The sequence below is a fragment of the Rhinolophus sinicus genome, linkage group LG01 (assembly GCF_036562045.2).
Source record: "Rhinolophus sinicus isolate RSC01 linkage group LG01, ASM3656204v1, whole genome shotgun sequence".
NCBI classification, from domain to species: Eukaryota; Metazoa; Chordata; class Mammalia; order Chiroptera; family Rhinolophidae; genus Rhinolophus; species Rhinolophus sinicus.
This window is the reverse complement of record NC_133751.1, coordinates 156,120,739-156,141,105: the sequence shown is the minus strand read 5'-3', so window position 1 is coordinate 156,141,105 and position 20,367 is coordinate 156,120,739. Positions and strand designations below refer to the sequence as shown.

The following is a 20,367-nucleotide window of genomic DNA, read 5'->3' as shown; positions in this document are numbered from 1 at the left end:
TGTATAAAAAGAACTGTAAAACTGTCATTCCCCAGAGCATTTGAGATCTTGCTTCCTGGCACGTTGTCAGTTTGGCTCAAATAAACTCTTATAAAAATTTTCTACAGGTTTTGATGCTTCTTACACTAACGATAATAGAGTCTAGATTACAGGGTTGTTTTATGGATCAAATGAGATTATACATGTAGAACATTTTAAGTGCCATGTAAATATTAGCTATCACATTATATCATGCCATTGTTTTAGCCTTGGAGAGGAGTGGGTGCCTGGGTGCATTCACATCTGTCAGAATCTTGACCCCTTATGGAGAGATATTTCCATCATACCAATTAAATATCTGGAGATTTTGAAAACTAAGGACATATAACCTATAAATATCTATGGACATTTTTATTTTTAAAATGTGATCAGAAGGGGATTTAATCTCTTTCAGACCACTGCAATTGAGTGGAAGTACGATAAAAATTCAACAGTTAAGCAAGTAAATGGTAGCTAATAATGGGCCAGTTACATGTTTGGAGGCAAGTGGGTAGGGGGACCAACCCCAGGGGACACAGATGGCCATGGCAGAGCTATATTTAACACTATGTACTTCCCAAGGTGCCCGACTGACCTTTGCACAAACTCTTCAAAGAGGATGCGGTGGGAATAACCCTGCCGGCGGATGCTGACTGTCTCCAGGATCCCCGTGGAGCGGAGCTGGACCCGCACTCTATCTTGAGAGACCTTCAGGGCCTCTCGATCATCATTGGGTTTAATGCAGCGCACAAAGTGGGGCTGTCCAACCACCATTTTGGAGAGCAGATCCATCAGAGAGTACTACCAGAGGAAAAAAGACATCAAATGAGTGAGTTTATCCACAAATATAAGGGATAACTACAACACAGGACTGCAGGAGCCTCCAGAGCTGTTTGTTGGCTTGCAAACAACTCATGGAACTTTTTTGAGGCTGAACAAGAAACCAGCAATAGGAGATGATTAGTTCTGGTATGTACTTACAGATGTTCACAGATTCAAAAACATTCTTTAAACATCATCTAGTGCCAAGCAATGTCCCCATGTGGCAGAAATTTAGGTACCTAAGAACATGCCTTGGTTATCCCATAACTCTATCACCAGAACTAGCTCTTCTCTGGTATTCCAAGATGATATTCCATAAATTGTATCTGTAATTTAAAATATCCAGCTTTTAGGGAAGGGGTTAGTTGTTTCTTCAACCTAAGAACTACCAGAAAGTCTAAGCAAATCAGATATCATTGGTAGAGAAAAACAGAAAGAGTATAAAGGAAACAAAAAAATTGGGGGAAAGAAGAGGATAATGAAGATTAACTACATGAAATGGCTGGTACGAGGCTCTCACAGAGAGAAAGCACATGGAAACGCAGAGCGGTGCTTGTGCAAGGGAGGTTTCAGTTGTTCCTTGGGGGCATCTACTATTGGAGCTCCCTTGTGGACATGCTTTTAGGAGCAATTACAAGCCACTTGGGAAATCAATCTCATTATTTCATAATCACACCTCCTGCTGATCCAAAGTGGTGTTACCTAGTTTGCCAATACACCTTATTTCTTGGGTTTAGCATTTGGAGACCAGTATTTTGAGGACACCAAATTGATTGTCATGGGCATACTTCTGAAAAACTATAAGCCAGAGCCTTCTCTGCTGATAGAGGGATTCTAGGATCCTTGAGGATGATGTCACAGAGTTGTTCAGAGCCTCCAGATCCCATGGGACATGGAGACACACACACACACACACACACACACACACACACACACACACACACACACAACAAGACACAAAGAGGATATAGCTGCTAAAGGGAACAGGACCAGGGTGGTTCTCAAGATAAGAAATAAGTGGCAATTAGAAATGTACAAACATGAATGATGAAACAGGGACTGAATGCCCGTTTGCCAGAGGATCTGTAGCAGGGATCACTACGTGGAGAAAGTGCTAGACACAAAGGCTGCTGGGCTCCTTGAATTCATACCCTGAGCCGGGCTCTAGGCTGCCTCTGAAGCACAGTTAGCTAGGGTAGGCTTCTTGGCTTTAGAGCCTTCTTGAACCTGCAAGCTTTCTGTGGAGCCTGCTATCCATGGTGCTGGCTCCCCGATCCTGCCCTTCAGCCTGCCTGGCAACTGCAGCTCATGACCCATCTTCCCACCTGACTTCCCCTTCCTGTGGCAACTCCACCTTACAACCTTATTCTTTTGTTCCTGGGAGCAGTAGTTCTGTCTTTGGTCTAAGAGCATCTTCACCATGAAGCTGGCTGGACTTTAGCTCCCAGGGGCTTCTAACCGATCTATAGTTTAAAGATAAACAAATCTGTGTAAATTGGTACAAGAGTGTCTGTGTCTTATATTTCCTATATAATGTGCATTTAACAGAGCCTTTATAGAGACCACATTTTTACTCAAAGGAGTCATTTTACTAGATGAAATTTCAGGAATTGGGCAGCAGAGTTGGGAAATAATTGGGCTTAGGCAAATGGGTCTTGCAATGGGTCACTTCAACCTAGGAAAATTAAGTCAAAGCTAAGACAGATTCTCTCAGGCTCTGAGCTTGATAAGCCACCTTCTGAAATTTTATTAACTACTTTACTTTCAGTAAATAGGCTAGAAAAGACCCTGACTCCAGTAGCTTTCACGCCAAGAAGCAGCTCAAATGCTAACAGACCCAGCACATTCAAAGGACAGAGTTGTGTGCCAGTGGCAGAGAGGGCTTTCTACAGCCCTTGGGGTTTCATCTGATCTGAGATGAGGGAACACTGTACTCGGAGGTAAATTTCCTGCTATAATTTTCTCTCCTCACAACCCCACTTTTTCTAACTGACTCTTGTGTTTTGCTCTTGTTTTAATGACTCTATTAAATCTGGGCCTTTTGTGGGCTGGCAAGTCCTTTCTGTAAGGCGGTGGACAGAGATCAAGGAGACTCCGTACCCGGAAGTAGGAAGCCATGGTCTGTCTCTTCATGTTGGTGGTTTCTTCCGGATGCCGTATTACTTCTAGGGTGTCCACCTGGAACATAGGGAGAGGGAAGCGTTTTGAGGATATAGACAATTCATTTTCTAGCTTTTTCAAAATATGAAGGGTTGTCTGGTCAAATAGCTGAGGGGTCTTGATGTTTAGAACACAATAGTGCACACGATGGAGAAAAATTTTAAAGACATATAAAAGAAAAAGTAGAATTTGCAGGGTTCTTTTCGCTTGACAATGACCACACTGCAAAGTACAATATGGTCTAAGTATAAACTCCCATCAGTGTTATTTCTATACTTCTCCATGTTCTAATGGGCCCCTGTTAAGCTCTCCAATAATGTCATGTGAGACCTAACTATTTCTTAAAAGAAAACTGGGCAAAGGCCCTTGAAGCTGGGTGATTATAAAGTCATGGGCCCAAAGTCCACGTTGAACCTCAGATAATAAGGTAAGCTCCAGTGGCTTTTCTGCCCTAGGAATTTATGAAAAAAACAACAATAGTAGGAATTAATTGCAAGCAGCCTGTGTTTTGCTATGGTACCTCCACACTAAAAGCCCTGCTCCTGCACACACAAAGCAATTTGGTCTGCAGAGTGCATGGGTGGCATTTCCACACTGGCCTCCACAGTGGCAGCTTCCCATCTGCTCTGAACAGGTGGCAAGGGTATGAGGCAGGAACGTTTGAACTGGAAGATGCTGCTGTCAGCATGTGTGTTCTGCTTGGTGGATTGCTGTCCAGGTAGCGACCTCCCTATGGGGTGAAGATGTCTGCAGCCTTGTTCAACAAAAGTGAAAAGTGTGTGCTGAAGGGACAGTGGTCCAAGGAGGGAGGAGAATAATGAGGCTTACGTCCAGGGGTGTTTACGTAGGGGACGGTGTGCAAAATGGAAGGAAATGCTTCAAATGGCTTGGATAAAGAAAACAGGTGTATTGAAGAACGGGAACAAATGTGGAGCCATGTTTTCAAAAACTGGAAAAGCAACGTAATAGTGAGTTAGCAGGAATCTGAGGATATCTCCGAGTGAAGCAATGTTGGGGGCATGGCAGCTTTCTTTTTCTATACTGCAGATTGGATGCATTCCCAAAGCTGTTATTCATTTGTGTGCAGCAGAGGCAATGGGACAACCACCTGTAGGTTTGACTTCTTAAATTTTTGTAATGAGAAAGCAGGCAACGAATGCTCTGTGTTGAAAAGGAAGGCTGCTCTGATATAGAACAGGGAAAAACAAACATAACACACCCATCCCACCTGCAGAGATAAAACTGTACTCCCCAGGGTCATCTGCCTAAAGGTTTCTTCCCCCATCTCACTCCCATTTGGAGGATGGAGCTCAGAGTCGGTGAGGTTTGGGGGGCAAGCTAATCAGGACCAAAGGAAAAAAGATCTTGGCTGGGGCCTGCGTTTGGTCAGATTGTAAATTCTGAGAGTTTTCTTAAACTTTTTTCCTCCTCATTTTCTTTCCCCCCACCTGAACTTCAAACACACACACACACACACACACACACACACACACACACTCTAAACTTTTGGGAATTTCCCCACCATTTCCTTTTATCCTTTAAGAACCTCATCTTGCTTTGAACCTGTGCTTTCCTCCTTCATTTCCCTCTCTTTTTATTCAAATTAGCCAGCCAGTGCCAGCCCCTTAGGCTCTAATGCACTATGGAAGGGCGACTGAAAAGCTCACCCAAATTCCTTTTATTAATAGAATTTACCTGTTACCCTCCCTCAAAACAGTGAACCCTGGTATTCAAGAATTTACCACTTTAGTGATCAGAAAATCCTTGATGTATATTAATTCTGCTGAGACATAATTTAAAAGATATAATATGCAATGTTTTCAAGATCACTACCCATCCCCTCCAGCAAATTAGAAAAGTATGGTAGAATGAAGCACAAATTTGCACTCCAAAAGTCATAAGGCTTGTGGGCTGCCCTGTTTAACCACCCAGCATGACTTCAAGTTCTGTCCTTGTACTCACATACAGAGAAACTCTTGGGAAGTAAGTAAAAACCTATTCTGTGTTATATACAATCTTTAAATATTAATGCTTGTCTGCAGTTCGTCACCTACCTATCTAGTACTGTATTTTAAAGAATAAATAATATGCTATCGGGATATTTTCTAATTTAAGAATTTGGAAAGGTCTTGTGTTGGTCAAGGGTCTCCTTCGTATTTGCATAGTCACAAGATACTCCTGAACACAGAGTGACTCTAAAAGAGGGAATTTTGGACAAGGGACTTACGATAAATTGCCTCTCTTGGCCCTTCAAACTAGGAGACCTCTGTCTGCACTGGTCCTACCATGAACTTCAGAGAACACCAATAAATTACAAAATATCAAAAGCAAGAGAGATGAGAAGGTTGTTGTCTAACCTAAGAACTTGCCTTCCTGAGCTAATTTAGTTAATGGTAGACTCATTTAATTAAAAAAAGAAAAAAAAAAGCCTCTTGGAAACAATCCAGAAAGGAGATTCTATTAGGGACATCAATTAGCAAATAGTTCTTCCAAAAGGTGAGGATTATCACAAGAAAAGAACAGTCCTCTCCAAAGTATAAATGTTTACCTCATAGCAGAAAAAGAGACTGGAAAAGCTTTCCTAGGCTCTGGAGATAAGTGCTGTAGCACAAAGCTTTGGAATCAGACACACCTGGTTCAAATTCTGCCTTCTCTACTTACTAGCAGTGTGGCTTTGGACTTGTTATTTAACTTCTCAAAGTCTCCGTTTTCCTCATTAGTAAAACTGGTTAGTAAAAACCATTGCCTTGCACAGACCCAAAAAAGTCAGTCAGTTGCCGTTCCATCATCAGCGTGTTTGATTTAGTTTTAATTCAGTGATCCATGTTAAGGATGCAGGGTTTTTTTCCATGGCAGAAGGTGAGTACTAGCTCCCATGCAACACAGCAAGGAGATCTTTTTATTAGGCTGGTGCAAAAGTAACTGTGGTTTAAAAGGTTAAAAATGTATTGCAAAACCCACAATCAGTTTTGCACCAACCTAATATTTATCGGTAGAGAAAATATGCTGTTTCCCAGAAAATATGACCTAGCCAGACAATCAGCTCTAATGCATCTTTTGGAGCAAAAATTAATATAAGACCCCGGTCTTATTTTACTATAAGACCGGGGTCTTATAGTATAGTATAATATAATATAATATAAAATAAAATAAATATAATATAATACTGGGTCTTATATAATATAAGACCGGGTCTAATATAATATAATATAATATAATATAATATAATATAATATAATACCAGGTCTTATATTAATTTTTGCTCCAGATGACACATTAGAGCCAATTGTCCTGCTAGGTCTCATTTTCGGGGAAACACAGCATGTCCAATGAAACCCATTTCAAAATGATCTATAAAACAAATATTCTGAATAAAACCATTGTCTAACCCAGTATACCTGTCTCCTACAACAGCAGTTTATACAACACTGCAAGCCAGCGGAGCTGAGCAAGTTTACTTTTTGCTCACAGCACTAATGTCCTGCCCTGTTCCTTGTGAGAGGTGCTGGTTAGCCTTCAAAGTCGTCATGAGTAAGCTTTACAAATTGTGGTATAAACCCCGAAGCCCACAGGAAATGAGCATGCTTCCATATACATATGGACTCCACACATGGAATTTTAGATGGTTATCAAAACGTGAGTAATAAAACATTTATTGTTTCCAATGTGAAATCACTGTACTACATACTCTGCCTACATTAATGTCATTGAATTCTCATGACCCTGTGAGGTAAGTACTGTTGTTACTCCTCTTCTCCATATAAGGAAGTCAAGGCTCAGAGATTTTAGGTAGATCTCCCAGTCTTGCAGCTCGTACTTGGCCATGCCTAGATCGGAACCCTGTTCTGTCCAAAACCTACTTCTTAAACATTATATACGTCTTTTCTATGTGGTTTGATATAACTCATAAAAGCAGTCTGAAAGCATGGTATTATTAAAAAGATTTGCCTCCTCTGTCAACTAAATTTGCTATAGGATAAAGACACAGACTCCAAAAAGTCTCATACACTGTGTAGAGTTCAGGAACAAATGAAAAATTGAAGGAAAATTTTTCCCTGGTCTTTGTTAGTGTCCACTATTTGCATCCTGAAACCTCAGAAGGGCTTGTATTTATCTTCATGACAAAACCTTTGTCATGAATTTTTACTGCTATCAAGTGACCCATCCATTTGTTAAGGAAAAAGTCCCTGAAGTATCGCTTTTCTCAAAAGTCCCCATAGCACTAAGTGGGGACACAAGACTGGCACTGACATGGGGCCCAGTGACGGGGGGTTGACTGTGCTGGATGCTAGCTTCTCCCTCTCTTCATCACCTATTAAGATGGTATATAACTCCCCAAATCTAATCATCCCTTTGAGTCATTTATTTGGTGAAGGCCTGTATGTACATGAATCTGGTTTTTTTTCTCTAGCTAATCTGTCAGTTTGAGTTTAATTCACAGTCCCCCAACTATTGAACTTGAGGGTAGATGAAAACTTTTTTTTTTCCCGACATAGGATTGTAAATGATTCCATGATGTCTCAAATTCCTAACACCTGATTTCTAAATGCCTGTAGTCTCTTTTTCAGGTTGCCAAGGCAGTAGGCAAGATAAAGGAAACTAGTGTAACCCACCTGCAATGATTCCCAGGCAGGAGCACCTTGTGGCCCAAATTATTTAGGGTACAAACCTACCACTCACCTTGGCTCTTCCAGCACTGAAATGTGGAGGCAAAGATCTTGAGGCTGCTGTTATCCTGGCTCTTGTCTGGGCCAAGTTACCTAGGAAAAAGGAACAATATAAGCCAATTGGAGCTCAGAAGGCTTGCTTTTTACCCACATGACTAAAGAAGTTAAAGTGAAGGAAAGTTAAAGTAACGATCATGAGTAATTTTCCCTTTGTGACCTTACAGTTTTCTGAATTTTCCAAAAGATATGCACTGAATTTGCAAAATTTGGAAAAATTTGAATTTTGAAACTTCAATGATATAAATTATAAATAATTTTTAATAATTATTTATAAGTAATAAATAATTTATAATATAAATTAAATGTATATTAGTTTCATAGCAAAAAAGAAACAAAAAGTCTCCATTTATTTCAACAAACTAGGAATACAAGGAAATTACCACAACGTTAAAAGGCCATATGTGAAAAGCCCACAGCTAACATGCTCAACAGTGAAAAATTGGAAGGTTTTCCTCTAAGATCAGAAACAAGGCAAGATACACATTCTCATAAGTTCTACTCAACATAGTACTTAAAGTCCTAGCTAGAGCAACTAGGCAAGAAAAATAAATAAAAGCTATCCAAATCAGAAAGGAAAAAAATAAAATTATCTCTGTTTATAAATGATATAATCTTATATATAGAAAACGTTAAATATCCTACAAGTAAAACTCTTAAAACAAATAAATGAATTCAAAACACAGTTGTAGGATATAAAAATCAACATACAAAAAATCAGCTGTATTTCTATATACTAACAATGAAAATCTGAAAAGGAAATTAAGAAAACAATCCCATTTACAATAGCATCGAAAAGAATAAAATACATAGGAACAAACTTAACCAAGTTGGTGAAAGACTTGTACACTGAAATTACAAAACATTCCTGAAAGAAAGTTAAAAAGACATAAATAAATAGAAGAACATCCTATTGTGGGGGAGAAAAACATTTTTCAACTACCCACTTTAGGTTCATTGGCTGGGGCCCTGCAAATTAGACTGACAGAAAACAGATTACCGTGTTTCCCCCAAAATAAGACCTAGCCGGACCATCAGTTCTAATGTATCTTTTGGAACAAAAATTAATGTAAAACCAGGTATTATATTATATTATACCCAGTCTTATATTAAAATAAGACTGGGACTTATATTAATTTTTGCTCCAAAAGACGCATTAGAGCTGATGGTCTGGCTAGATCTTATTTTCAGGGAAACACGGTAACAAAAGAAAAACAAGCAGAAGTTTATTAATGCATGCATCACACATACAACTGGAGTACTCAGTGATGAATAACTCAAAGAGGTGGTTAGAACTGGGGCTTACATAGCATCTTAACAAACAATAAATTTGTAGAGAAGTAAGAAGACAAAGGAAAAGAAGTTCAAGTTTCTGGGGTGGTAAACTGTGGAAAAGTAAATATATGAGGAAGCTAATGGAAGATAAGGGCTATTTAATAAAGTTTGTTATTCTTCTGGTGCTGTCACTGGGTTGATAAGGTCTAAAGTTGTCTCTGTCTTCTAACCTTTCTGGTAGAGTGGGGAGGGCATAGAGCTTGTAAAAATATATGTCCTGCTTTACAAATTTATATCCTGGTTTTAGGAAAATAGTGGGGAGGGCAGAGAGCTTTTCCTATATCTCTTTCTTGATTGCCTTCAGCTCAAAATAATCCTTATGCCAATGTGGCATATTTTGGGGTCACATAATCTGCTAACCGTCCCTGTCTTTGTGGGTTGGACATTATTAAAATGTTCATGCTACCCAAAGAAATCTACAGATTCAATACAGTCTCTATCTAAATCCCAATGGTATATTTGCATTAATAGAAAAAAACAATCTTAAAATTTATATGGAATTACAAATGATCCCAAAGTGCCAAGCTCCAAAACAATTGTGAGAAGCAAAAAAAGATTATAAAGCTACAGTAATCAAAACAGTATGGTACTGGCATAAAGATAGATATCTAGAGAAATAGAACAGAATAGAGAGCCCATAAACAAATTCATTCATATATATGGTCAAATAATCTTTGACATGGTGCCAAGACTCTAAAATGGGGAAAGGATTTTTCTCTTCAACAAATGGTGTTGGGAAAACTGGACATGTACATGCAAAAGAATGAAACTGAACCTCTGTTTCACACTATACGTGGAAATCAACCCATATTGGACTAAAGACTTACATATAAGTCCTGAAATTATAAAACTCCTAGAAAAAAATATAGGGGGAAAGCTTCATAACATTCATTGGTCTTGGCAATGATTTCTTGGATAGGGCACAAAAAGCACAGGGAGCAAAAGCAAAAATAAAAAAGTTGGACTACATGAAACTTAAATCTTCTGCACAGCAAAGGGAACCATCAACAGAGAGAAAAGGCAACATACAGAATGGGAGACAATATTTGCAAACCATATATCTGACAATGGGGTAATTTCCAAAATAGGCAGTTGACCCTTGAACAATAAGGGTTTGATGTGTGGGAAATCCACGCATCGAGGTAAGAAACATCCAAACTGTACAGAACTTTTCTGAGTTTATTTCAGCCAAACTGATGACATACCAGGAAGCAAGATCTCAAATGCTCTCAGAATGACAGTTTGCTGTTTCTTTTATACATTTGGTGTGAAGGGAGGAACATAAGGAAGATTTTATGAACATGGGAGAACGCAAGGCAGGAAAATCTCTATGATTGGATTACAGGATAGTTAACAAGATAATATGCTCTCTGGAAGGTGGTTGTACTTCTGAGGGGTCTGACAAAAAGGCATTTCAAAGGTGTGTTAACCTAGATGCACAAGAACAATGGACAGGGCTTAAGGTAAAGATAATTTTTACTAGGGAAGTTATAGGCTTTAGTTGTGACTACCCACGATGACCTTCCTAGTTAGGAATTTATGATCAGACCACCCTGTGTGGTTACTTTTGATTAGATTTATTACAGAGCCCCTTTATCATCCAGAAATGTGAAAGTGGACCCAAGCAGTTCAAACCCATGCTGTTCAAGGGTCAACTGTGTATTTGATCAGTAGTTGGGAACCCAAGTATGAGGAAGGCCGACTTAAGTTATATGCAGATTTTTGACAGCATGGATGGTCAGTGCCCCTAACCTCTATATTGTTCAAGCGTCAACTGTATAAGAAACTCCTATTACTCAATAGCAAAAAATTAAAAAATACAATAAAGCAACATAAAAATAAAATAACCTAATTAAAACAAGAGCAAAGGACTTGAATAAATATTTTTCCAAAGATGACATACAAATGGCTAACAGGTATATGAAAAGATGTTCAATATCACTAATAATCAGAGAAATTCAAATCAAAATCACAATGAAGTATCATTTCATACCTGTTAGAATGATTATTGTAAATGAAGGGAAGCAAAATACACCACCTCAATATATGCCTCTTTGGCATATTGATTACTTTAAGCTGGTTATTTTTAAGAAACAGCAGACACAGGTGAAACTCTGAAAACTGACTAGAAGTCACCCTTTTGCAAAAAACATTTACATTTATGAGGGAAATCTCCATTTGTAAGGGTGTCTCCCTGGCCAATACTGGTTAGAGAAGAATGATTCCAAATGTCTAGAAATTCTTATCAGTGCAGAAGGAAAGGACTTCAGTCTACATAACAATCTTACCCTTGTTTACTATGCTTTTCCTGGTCACTTCCCACAACTGGCCTCCCCCCAACATCTTTTATCTTCAGCCAGAGATATTATTATTTAAGGTGATGGCTTGAGCTATTTCAGGGAGTTATTCAGTTTTCCTGGCTCTTTCCCATGTATACAGGAGGCATACATGTTACTAAACTTCTGTTTGTTTTTTTCCCCTGTTAATCTTTCTAATATAGGGGTTTCTCAGCCAAGAACCTAAATGGGTAGAGGAAAAATTATTTTTCTTAACAACAACAACAACAGAAAATAACAAGAGTTGGCAAAGATATGTAGAAATTGGAAGCCTTGTGCACTGTGGGTGAGAACGTAAAATGGTGTAACTGCTATGGAAAACAGTATGGAGGTTCTTCAAAATATTAAAAATAGAACTACCATATGATCCAGCAATCCCACTTTTGGGTATTTATCCAAAAGAACTGAAAACAGAATCTTGAAGAGATATGTGCATTACCATGTTCATTGCAGCTGAAGGGAACCAAAAATTTTACCACCCTGAAGCCACTTTTTGGGATATTGATTTTAAGCTCTTTATTAAAAAATAAGACTCAGAAAGAACCTTTTGACCCTTCTCCTTTTCCAGCCCAAGAGATTCAGACAGAAAAACCTGCTTTAGGAAGGGAGGCTTGGCCTAATCACCTTAAGAATCTTCACCTTAGCTTGAGTCCAAAGACTCCTAGCCTGTTAGCTTGATACCTACCCCCTGTGACCCATTGTTCCTAAGTTGCCCAGTAAAAATTTGCCTGCCCTGTGTGTTCTGTTCTTCCTTAACTACCTATAAATCACCCATCTTCACTTCTGAAATCGAATACCCCATCCCATTCTTTCTCCTTTGTCCAAATGTCTTACGTACTCTGTTGCCTCACTGTCTTTGGAATTATAACTATGTGAAATCACCATGTGCATGTATCAAAAACTTGATTTTCTTCTGTTAATCTGTTTCTGTTCATTTGATTATTAACCCAGCTAGAAGACCTCAGAAGGTGAAAGGAACAGTATTAACTTTTGAAGGGCCACCACAGTTTTGGTGAACCAGCCCAGGAGAACTCACAGGCTGGGACGTAACTGCTAGCTCCTTGGACTGCTGCAGCTAAGGGACCATGGACATCTCAGCAAGTAGAGGTGGTAAGTATTGCCCTGTCAGCCTCTCTGATCTCATCTGCATGGTTCAGTGGAAGGGGTGAGAATCTTTTTCGGTCTTCTAAATTTAGATTGGCAGGAGAAAATATTTGTGAAACTATTTTCTTGGGCAAACGCAACTCTGGTAAAGACGTGTTTTGAATCCTCTTGTTTTCTATTGATCCCATTCCTTCCAGAAATTGTGTCTGATCTCTGCCAGCTGGATAATGTATATGCATCTGGCGGGTGGCCCAACAGGCTGTGGATCCAAGCTTCGGGAATCTTAAACCTCATTCTGTTCAAAAGCTGGGAAAGCACGTGGTTCCCTGTGTTTTGAAACAGCTGCTGAGAGACAGGCTCCCCATCTTTCTTAGGCTATCTGCGGGAATGAACTGTTGGATGTGAGGGCTGTATCCTTTGTGCTCTTTATGGAACCATTTTGCTTCCCTTGTTAGGCCATAAAAGGCTGATTGGTTTGATTAGATATTAAAATCTTCTCATCACTAGCCAGATGATGGATGTTTTGAATTGGAAAAATTTTTTAGAGAGCTCTCATATTGGTACGATAACTAAGCCTTAAGATATCCTTAATAAGGTGGTAGGACAGAAATTAGAACAAAAATCAAAGGTCCCTCAGACACCTTCCTATTTGCCTCCAGACATTTCCAGATATTGTAAAATCTCCAGGTATTGGAAATACAATTGCATTGCACTTAAAAAAGAAAAATAGATACACAGAAATATAACTAGTCTTAAGTTTTTTAATTTGCTATTTAGCTTTTTGGGTCTTACAGATGCTAATACAGATATAAAGTTAAGCAACATTAGGTTACTTAACAAGAGCCTTAAGAAGAAAAAAGGCAGAAGGCAAAATCAAGAGATTTCCCAACAAGGTGGAAAATTTTAAAAGGATATTGAGATATAAAATCTGAGAATTGGTATATATGAACATGTTTTAAAGGATCTAATAACTGATCAGAAATTTGAGAAAATTGGAAGCTGCTTTTTCAAAGTCTGATAGGAATTTTTAAAAATCTCAGCGTCTCCTCAGGCCCTCCTGGGTAAATCAGAAATGTAAACATAGCCCACTACTTCTTGAGGCTGAGGTAACTGAAGTAAAAAAAAACCACCCAAAACCTGAAGAGGGGGAATATTAAAAACCACAGCGACTAGTCTCCCATGCCTGACACCCCTCTTCCCCATCATCCTTAACAATTGTCAAGGGCAAGTGAAAAATTTATGTCCTCTCCACAATTATTAGTAATTCTGTTTATTAGTCTTGATCTGTTTGTGATATCTGTTTGTGTTTATATATGTATGGTATGTTTTGTACCTCCAGATGGTATTACTAGGTTGTAATATTTGATTGGCTTAAAGGAATTAAGGTTATATAAACTAAGAAATATTACAGAACCTAATGAGTACTTTTCAAGATCCTATGATCTGGGAGAATATTTGATATTAAAGCTGGTTTAGGTTTGGTTTAGTAAAATAGACATGTCTTTTAGAGTTACCGTATTTCCCTGACACCTGGCCGGACCATCAGCTCTAACACGTCTTTTGGAGCAAAAATTAACATAAGACCCAGTCTTATTTTAATATAAGACCCGGTCTTTAATATAATATAATATAATATAATATAATATAATATAATATAATATAATATAATATAATATAATATAATATAATATAATATAATACCAGGTCTTATATTAATTTTTGCTCCAAAAGTCACACTATAGCTGATGGTCCAGCTAGGTCTTATTTTCAGGGAAACACGGTATTAACATTAAATATATCTTTGTTTTACCTGGGTTTACAAAAATAAGTTCATGTTATTGAGACAGAAAAACCATAGGCAGTCAGGGACATGGCCATGGTGGAGGGGATTAAGGCCAAGACCATAACAAAAGCCAAAGGAAATGATTTTAAAATAGTTAATAATTCCAAACTGCAGGGCCCGCTAGAATAATCAGCCCCGGTTCTGGGGGCCAATCAGCTTCTAGTCAACAATTTCAAACTGCAGAGCCCACCAAGGTTAACTGCCCAAGTACAGGAGACCAATCAGCTCTGACTCAGAGACGTTATAGTTCCTAGCATAGCCCTGTTTGGTGGGGCATTCCATTTTCAGATAGCCCCTCTCTCTGGAGAGCTTTTTCTCTTGTGCTTTATAATAAAACTGTACTGCTTACATCTTGACTCTCCGGTCCGCATTCTCATTCTTTGGGTACATGAGACCACGATCCCAGGAAAACACCAGGATCCTATATCATTATCCCTGTTACAAAACTTGTCAAGAAAACAGCTCAGATAATAAATGACTTTAAAATCTCAGAGAGTTAAGAACTAATGATGTAACTAAAAATAAAAGGTTTTAGATAAACCTTTCAGTAATTATTATGTTGTATGATATGTATTCTTAAACATAGTTTTCCAAAATCTGTTTGTTGGTAACTTGAAACATCAGAGTTTCAGTAAGTTAAATTAAATGATAAAAGTTATTCAATATGTAGGTATTTCCAAATAACATGCGATTCGGAAACATTAATAGATGAAGTTTACCTATTTTGGGCTTCCTATTACAGAGATACTAAAGGATAAATTTAGGTCAGTTAATGAATGTATCTTGAACTTCATTTTAAAATGTTTCAAAAAGTTGTGAATATATTTGCCAATGAAAGCCTATGTTTCTAAAGGTTATAAAATGTATTCATAAATTTGGCAATCTGAAAAACACTACTTGCTTATGTTTAATTGTCATTAGAAATTGAGGTTTCTAAGAGTTAAGAATTCTAATTGAGATGGAAAGAAAGTACGTTTTTGGTAATAAAAGGTGTAAGGTATGTAGATAAGATTTTTGAAGGAAATGGAAAGAAAGTGGTTTATCCTAAAGTTGGTTATTTTTGAATAAGAGGCAGACTAAAAGGGACCAGGAAAATTGTAGGGAAATTTGAAAGGAAATTTTATGTATGGCTAAGATGAATAAGACTTAAATATAATTAAATGAATTTAAATATCAAAATATAATATAGAATTAGACTTTAGTTCTTTCTCACTGTTAAAGAGTAAGGTTTTCCTGTATTTATTGTGCTCCAGACCAGCTATTATGAATTTTTTTCTACCTAGAAAGCAAAGATTCTATGTTTTATAAAAATAGCTCTGTGTTTTATATTGTCTTAATCAGGTACTTGATTAGTCAAAAAATTTTCTCAGGCCTAAGAACTAAAGTCTTGCTAATGTATATTTTTATTTGATACCATTTGTCACTTTGAATAAATGAATAATATTGTTTCATAATTATATATGATCTTTTTAGTGAAGTATGTTTGACAACTTTATCAGGTTTTAAATTTTAAAGAGACTTTTTCTTAACCTGGAAATGGCTTTGGGTTATTCCAATGGGTCCCTGGAATACCTCAAAGGTTTGCTCTTTCTCTTCTTATATAAAAGAAATTTTAAACAAATTAGGCCTATCCGATATGCCTAAATTACATGGGAAGCTTTGTCAAATAAAGAAATAATAATTACATTGTATTTATATACATATATTCTCAATACTAAAATGGATGTTCTAGAGATTATATAAATATCTTCAAAAGTCTACAAAGTCCTTGGTAAAGGGAATCAAATATATGGTGTGGAAGGAGAACTGACTCTGGATGGTTAACACAGAATATGATTTATAGATGATGTAATACAGAATTGTATACCTGAAATTTATGTTACTTTACTAACAATTGTCACCCCAATAAACTTTAATTAAAAAAAAAAAAGAGTCTACAAAGTCCTGATATAATTTCATTTGTAATTCTAATTGTTATCTTAAAATGTTATGTTATAGAAAAGCAAATTTCTTTGTCAATTGCATTATAATCAGATCTGTAATCGTGTTTTTTTAAGTTGCTTTTTTTTGTCACTTACAGATAGTCATTGTTTTATTCTGATGCTTTTGCAAATATGTTTCATCTTAAGGAAGATCCATGGAGAGCACTGATTTCTGAGGCTAAATTTTCAGATTGTGCTTTAAACTAGAAGATTTATAGAAATCTGAAAAATAACTGGATTCATGAAATACTGGCAAATGATCAGGATAAACAAGAATTCATTATACAGAACTGCATGAACTAAGGATGATTATAATTTTTTGTAACTTTTTGTGTGCAGTATTTCTGAATTTTAAAAATCTTTCTGTTTTCCCGATATAAGGAAACTTGTTTTGCTTAGAGCTATCTGATAAATTATAACTTTGTAAGCAGTATTGAAACATTTATTAATATCTTTTTTCCCTGCCTGATCTCTCCAGAATTTGGAAACTCTTAGTATTTTTATTTTCATGGCAATATGATTATTTGCCCTAAATTCAATAAGGATCTGTTATTTTTATAATAGGATACACTTAAAAACTGGTTTTATTTGATCAAGGCTTTGACTAGAATATCATATTTGAGAGGGACAAACATAAACTCGAATGTCACCAGAAAGCTCTGGAAGCTAATAAAAGTCCCTTGGAAAAACAGACTGGTCAGTTGCTCACAGGGTTCACAGCAGACTTTCCAGGGAAAGAATGAAGGTTGTTTTCCCAAAAGATGGCAAAGGAAGAACCTAAAGACATTTTGGGGGACCTTGAGAACCTGAGGAATTCACCCAAATCTGTAGGGACTGCAGGCAAAGTCTGATGGCATTATGTGGGTTGGCTTCTTAGCCCTGGGAGGCTAATTATGGTTCTAGCTGGAGATTCCTTATGAAAATTCCAGCAAAGCATTTTTAAAAGAGCCTAAATGATCAACTGCTATTCTTGTTGTATTTATACAGGCCAAACATACTGAAACTTCTTATGTCGTAAATTTAGTCTTAAGTTGGCTCTCTTTGATAAAAATGAGGACAATTTTAGAGAGAAAAATTATGTTTCAATAGAAGCTATAATACACATTTGTGGATGTTAGATTCTAGTTGTTAATTGTCTTTAAACTTATTTTTCACCTGTAAACCGGACTGGATCCTGAATTTTTCTAGTTTTCTTACATATTTGGCTACAAACCTCCAAAATAATGTATTATTTTTCTCCTATCCTTTGCCCTGGAATTATTGAGAGCTAAATCACTTTTTTCTGAGCCTTGCAACCACAAACTGCCCCTAGACGACATGATATAAACTTCAGAGAAATCGCCAACACAGCTCATGCTTAAACAATCTCAGTGACTGATGTAAGCCACACAGAGTTTACCTGACTACCTGACGACATTATCAGAGACATTCAAACTGCTTACCAGGAGAATCTGTCAGATTGTCACTGCCTGCCTTCATTCCAGCAAAAGAAGCTTTGAGCCTTTCATCTAGAAATCTTCTTGACTGACAGCCTGACAGACTCAGAAACTAGTTTATAATTTGGTCTGATCATTAACCATTGGTTTTTTGTTTTCATACACAGACCTCATTTCAATACCTGATTGCTTGCTTATACAATAGAGGCCTCACTTTGGGAGCCCATCTGCCTTACTGCCTCCTGAAATGAGACTTAACTCTGAATGATTGGATCTGTGAAACACAGAGTAATCTACCAATTTAGCTTCTGCAATGTGAAATTTTTATTTAAAGTTTCAAAGGCAGGACTGAAAGGAACCAAAATTTGACCACCCTGAGGCTGCCTTTTTTGGAATATTGATTTTAAGCTCTTTATTAAGAAATAAGACTTAGAAAGAACTTTTGACCCTCCCCACTTTTCTGCCCAAGAGATTCAGAAAGAAAAACCTGCTGTAGGAAGGGAGGCTTGGCTTAATCACCTTAAGAATCTTCACCCTAGGGACAGCCGGATGGCTCAGTTGGTTAGAGCACGAGCTCCCAACAACAAGGTTGCAGGTTCAATTCCCGCATGGGATGGTGGGCTGGGCCTCCTGCAACTAAAGATTGAAAACAGCGACTGGACTTGGAGCTGAGCTGCACCTTCCACAGCTAGGTTGAAGGACAACGACTTGGAGCTGATGGGCCCTGGAGAAACACACTGTTCCCCAATATTCCCAATTTAAAAAAAAAGAAAAAGAATCTTCACCCCAGGAAGACTGCAAGCTTGTTAGCTAGATACCCCATGTCCCATTGTTTCTGAGTTGTCCAGCAAGAATTTGCCTGCCAAAATTCTGTGTTCTGCTCTTCCTCAACTACCTGTAAATCACCCAACCTCACGTCTAACAACCTCATGTCTAAAATCTAGGACCCCATCCCTGCTCTTTCTCCTTTGTCCAAAAATGTCATGTATGACCAATGTTACCTCACTGTCTCTGGAATTTTCATGCCTATGTGAATTCTCCATGCACATGTATTAAAAACTTGATTCTCTCCTGTTAATCTGTCTCTGTTAATTTGATTATTAACCCAGCTAGAAGAACTTAGAAGGTGAGAGGGAAAGTATTAATTATTTTAGCCCCCACATAGCATTATTCACAATAGGCAAGGAGGGGAAACAAATTAATATTCATCAAAGGATGAATGGATAAAGAAAATGTGGCATATACGTACAATGAAATATTCAACCTTAAGAAAGGAAATCCTACCATTTGGGACAACGTGGATGAATCTGGAGAACATTATGCTAAGTGAAATAAGCCAGTCACAGAAGGACAAATACTGCATGATTCCATGTATATGAGGTATTGAAAATCATCAAATTTATAAAAGCAGACAGGAGAATGTTGGTGGCCAGGGCTGGGCGTGGGGGGTGTAGGGGCAGGGAAATGGGGAGCTGTTGTTCTATGGGCATAGAGTTTCAGTCAAACAAGATGAAAAAGTTCTAGCGATCTGCTGTGCAGCAATGCGCATATAGTACCTACTGCATTGTACACTTAACAGTATGTTAGGAGAGTAGATTTCATGTTATATGTTTTTATCAAAATTTTTTTTTTTTTTTAAAGTCTCTACTTAGGGCACTGCTAGTCATTGAAAGAGATGAACATGGAAGAAAAAAGATGCTGGGACTTTTCCTGAAAGAGACAGTGGGCAACAGAGAACACCATTGCCAGGATTTGAGACTGATGAGTGAAAGCGTGGGCAGCAGGCTCTTGAGTCCTGGTGGTTGACTCGGCTTTGCATTTGCCAGGGCCTTGACCTTGAACAAGCTAATTAATCTCTTAGAGCTTCAGTTTCCTTGTCTGTAACATGAAGACAGTACTATCTAATTCTCAGAGCTGTTAGGGGCACTCAAGGAAATAATTCACCAAAAGCACTGTCTATATGGGGCTGGTACAAGGTAAGTGCTCACTTCACTTGTATTAGTAATATTATTAGTAGTATTATTTGCTGTAATCAGTTCACATAGGTCTTAAAGCAGAGCGTAGAAGGCAAGGGAATCTCAGTAATTTGCTACTGTGAGGACTGGTTAGTTAAAAAAACAAATGAAAGATGAGGAAAAAATGATAAGACAACTCCCCTTTGCACCGCGATCTCTTGGCCACGCTGATCCCACTGCTTTTTACTTTTGAAGGGTCTGAGTGATCTGCTCAGACTCTCTTCTCCCTTCATCACCACCCAGCTACCCTTCCGTCTCATTCCTAGCCTCCCAAACCAAGTTTGTAAAGAGATCATTTTGTAGTTTTACCTACATTGTCATTTGATCCTGTACCAAAATAAAAAGTTGTCAATGAAAGGAAATGCTGCCATTTGTGCACATGCAAAACACTCAAGATTTCAAAGTTTTTAGCAAGTCTAGCACAAAGTTGTCCAATGTTTTCTCTGGCGATATCTTCAGAGGCTAAACTGTGATTAATAGCCCAGAAAGAACCCTTTGAAGCAGGATTGGTGACATCAAAGTCATAATCCAGGGGTAGCAGGAGCTTTATAATGAGTGGGAAGCATTTTCACACATTTCAAAGGATTTACAG

At 37.8% G+C, this 20,367-nt stretch overlaps 1 protein-coding gene across 1 annotated transcript in view; it reads right to left on the bottom strand.

Annotated features, from left to right (window-relative positions):
* The window catches only part of MYO3B (myosin IIIB), a 461,719-nt gene that overhangs the window by 170,441 nt on the left and 270,911 nt on the right, over positions 1–20,367 (bottom strand). The window contains exons 23-25 of the mRNA XM_074337823.1: positions 7,681–7,760; positions 2,941–3,018; positions 614–819 (exon numbers count right to left, since the gene is read on the bottom strand). Coding sequence (XP_074193924.1) covers positions 614–819; positions 2,941–3,018; positions 7,681–7,760 — 364 coding nt within the window. The remainder of the gene's footprint in view (positions 1–613; positions 820–2,940; positions 3,019–7,680; positions 7,761–20,367) is intronic.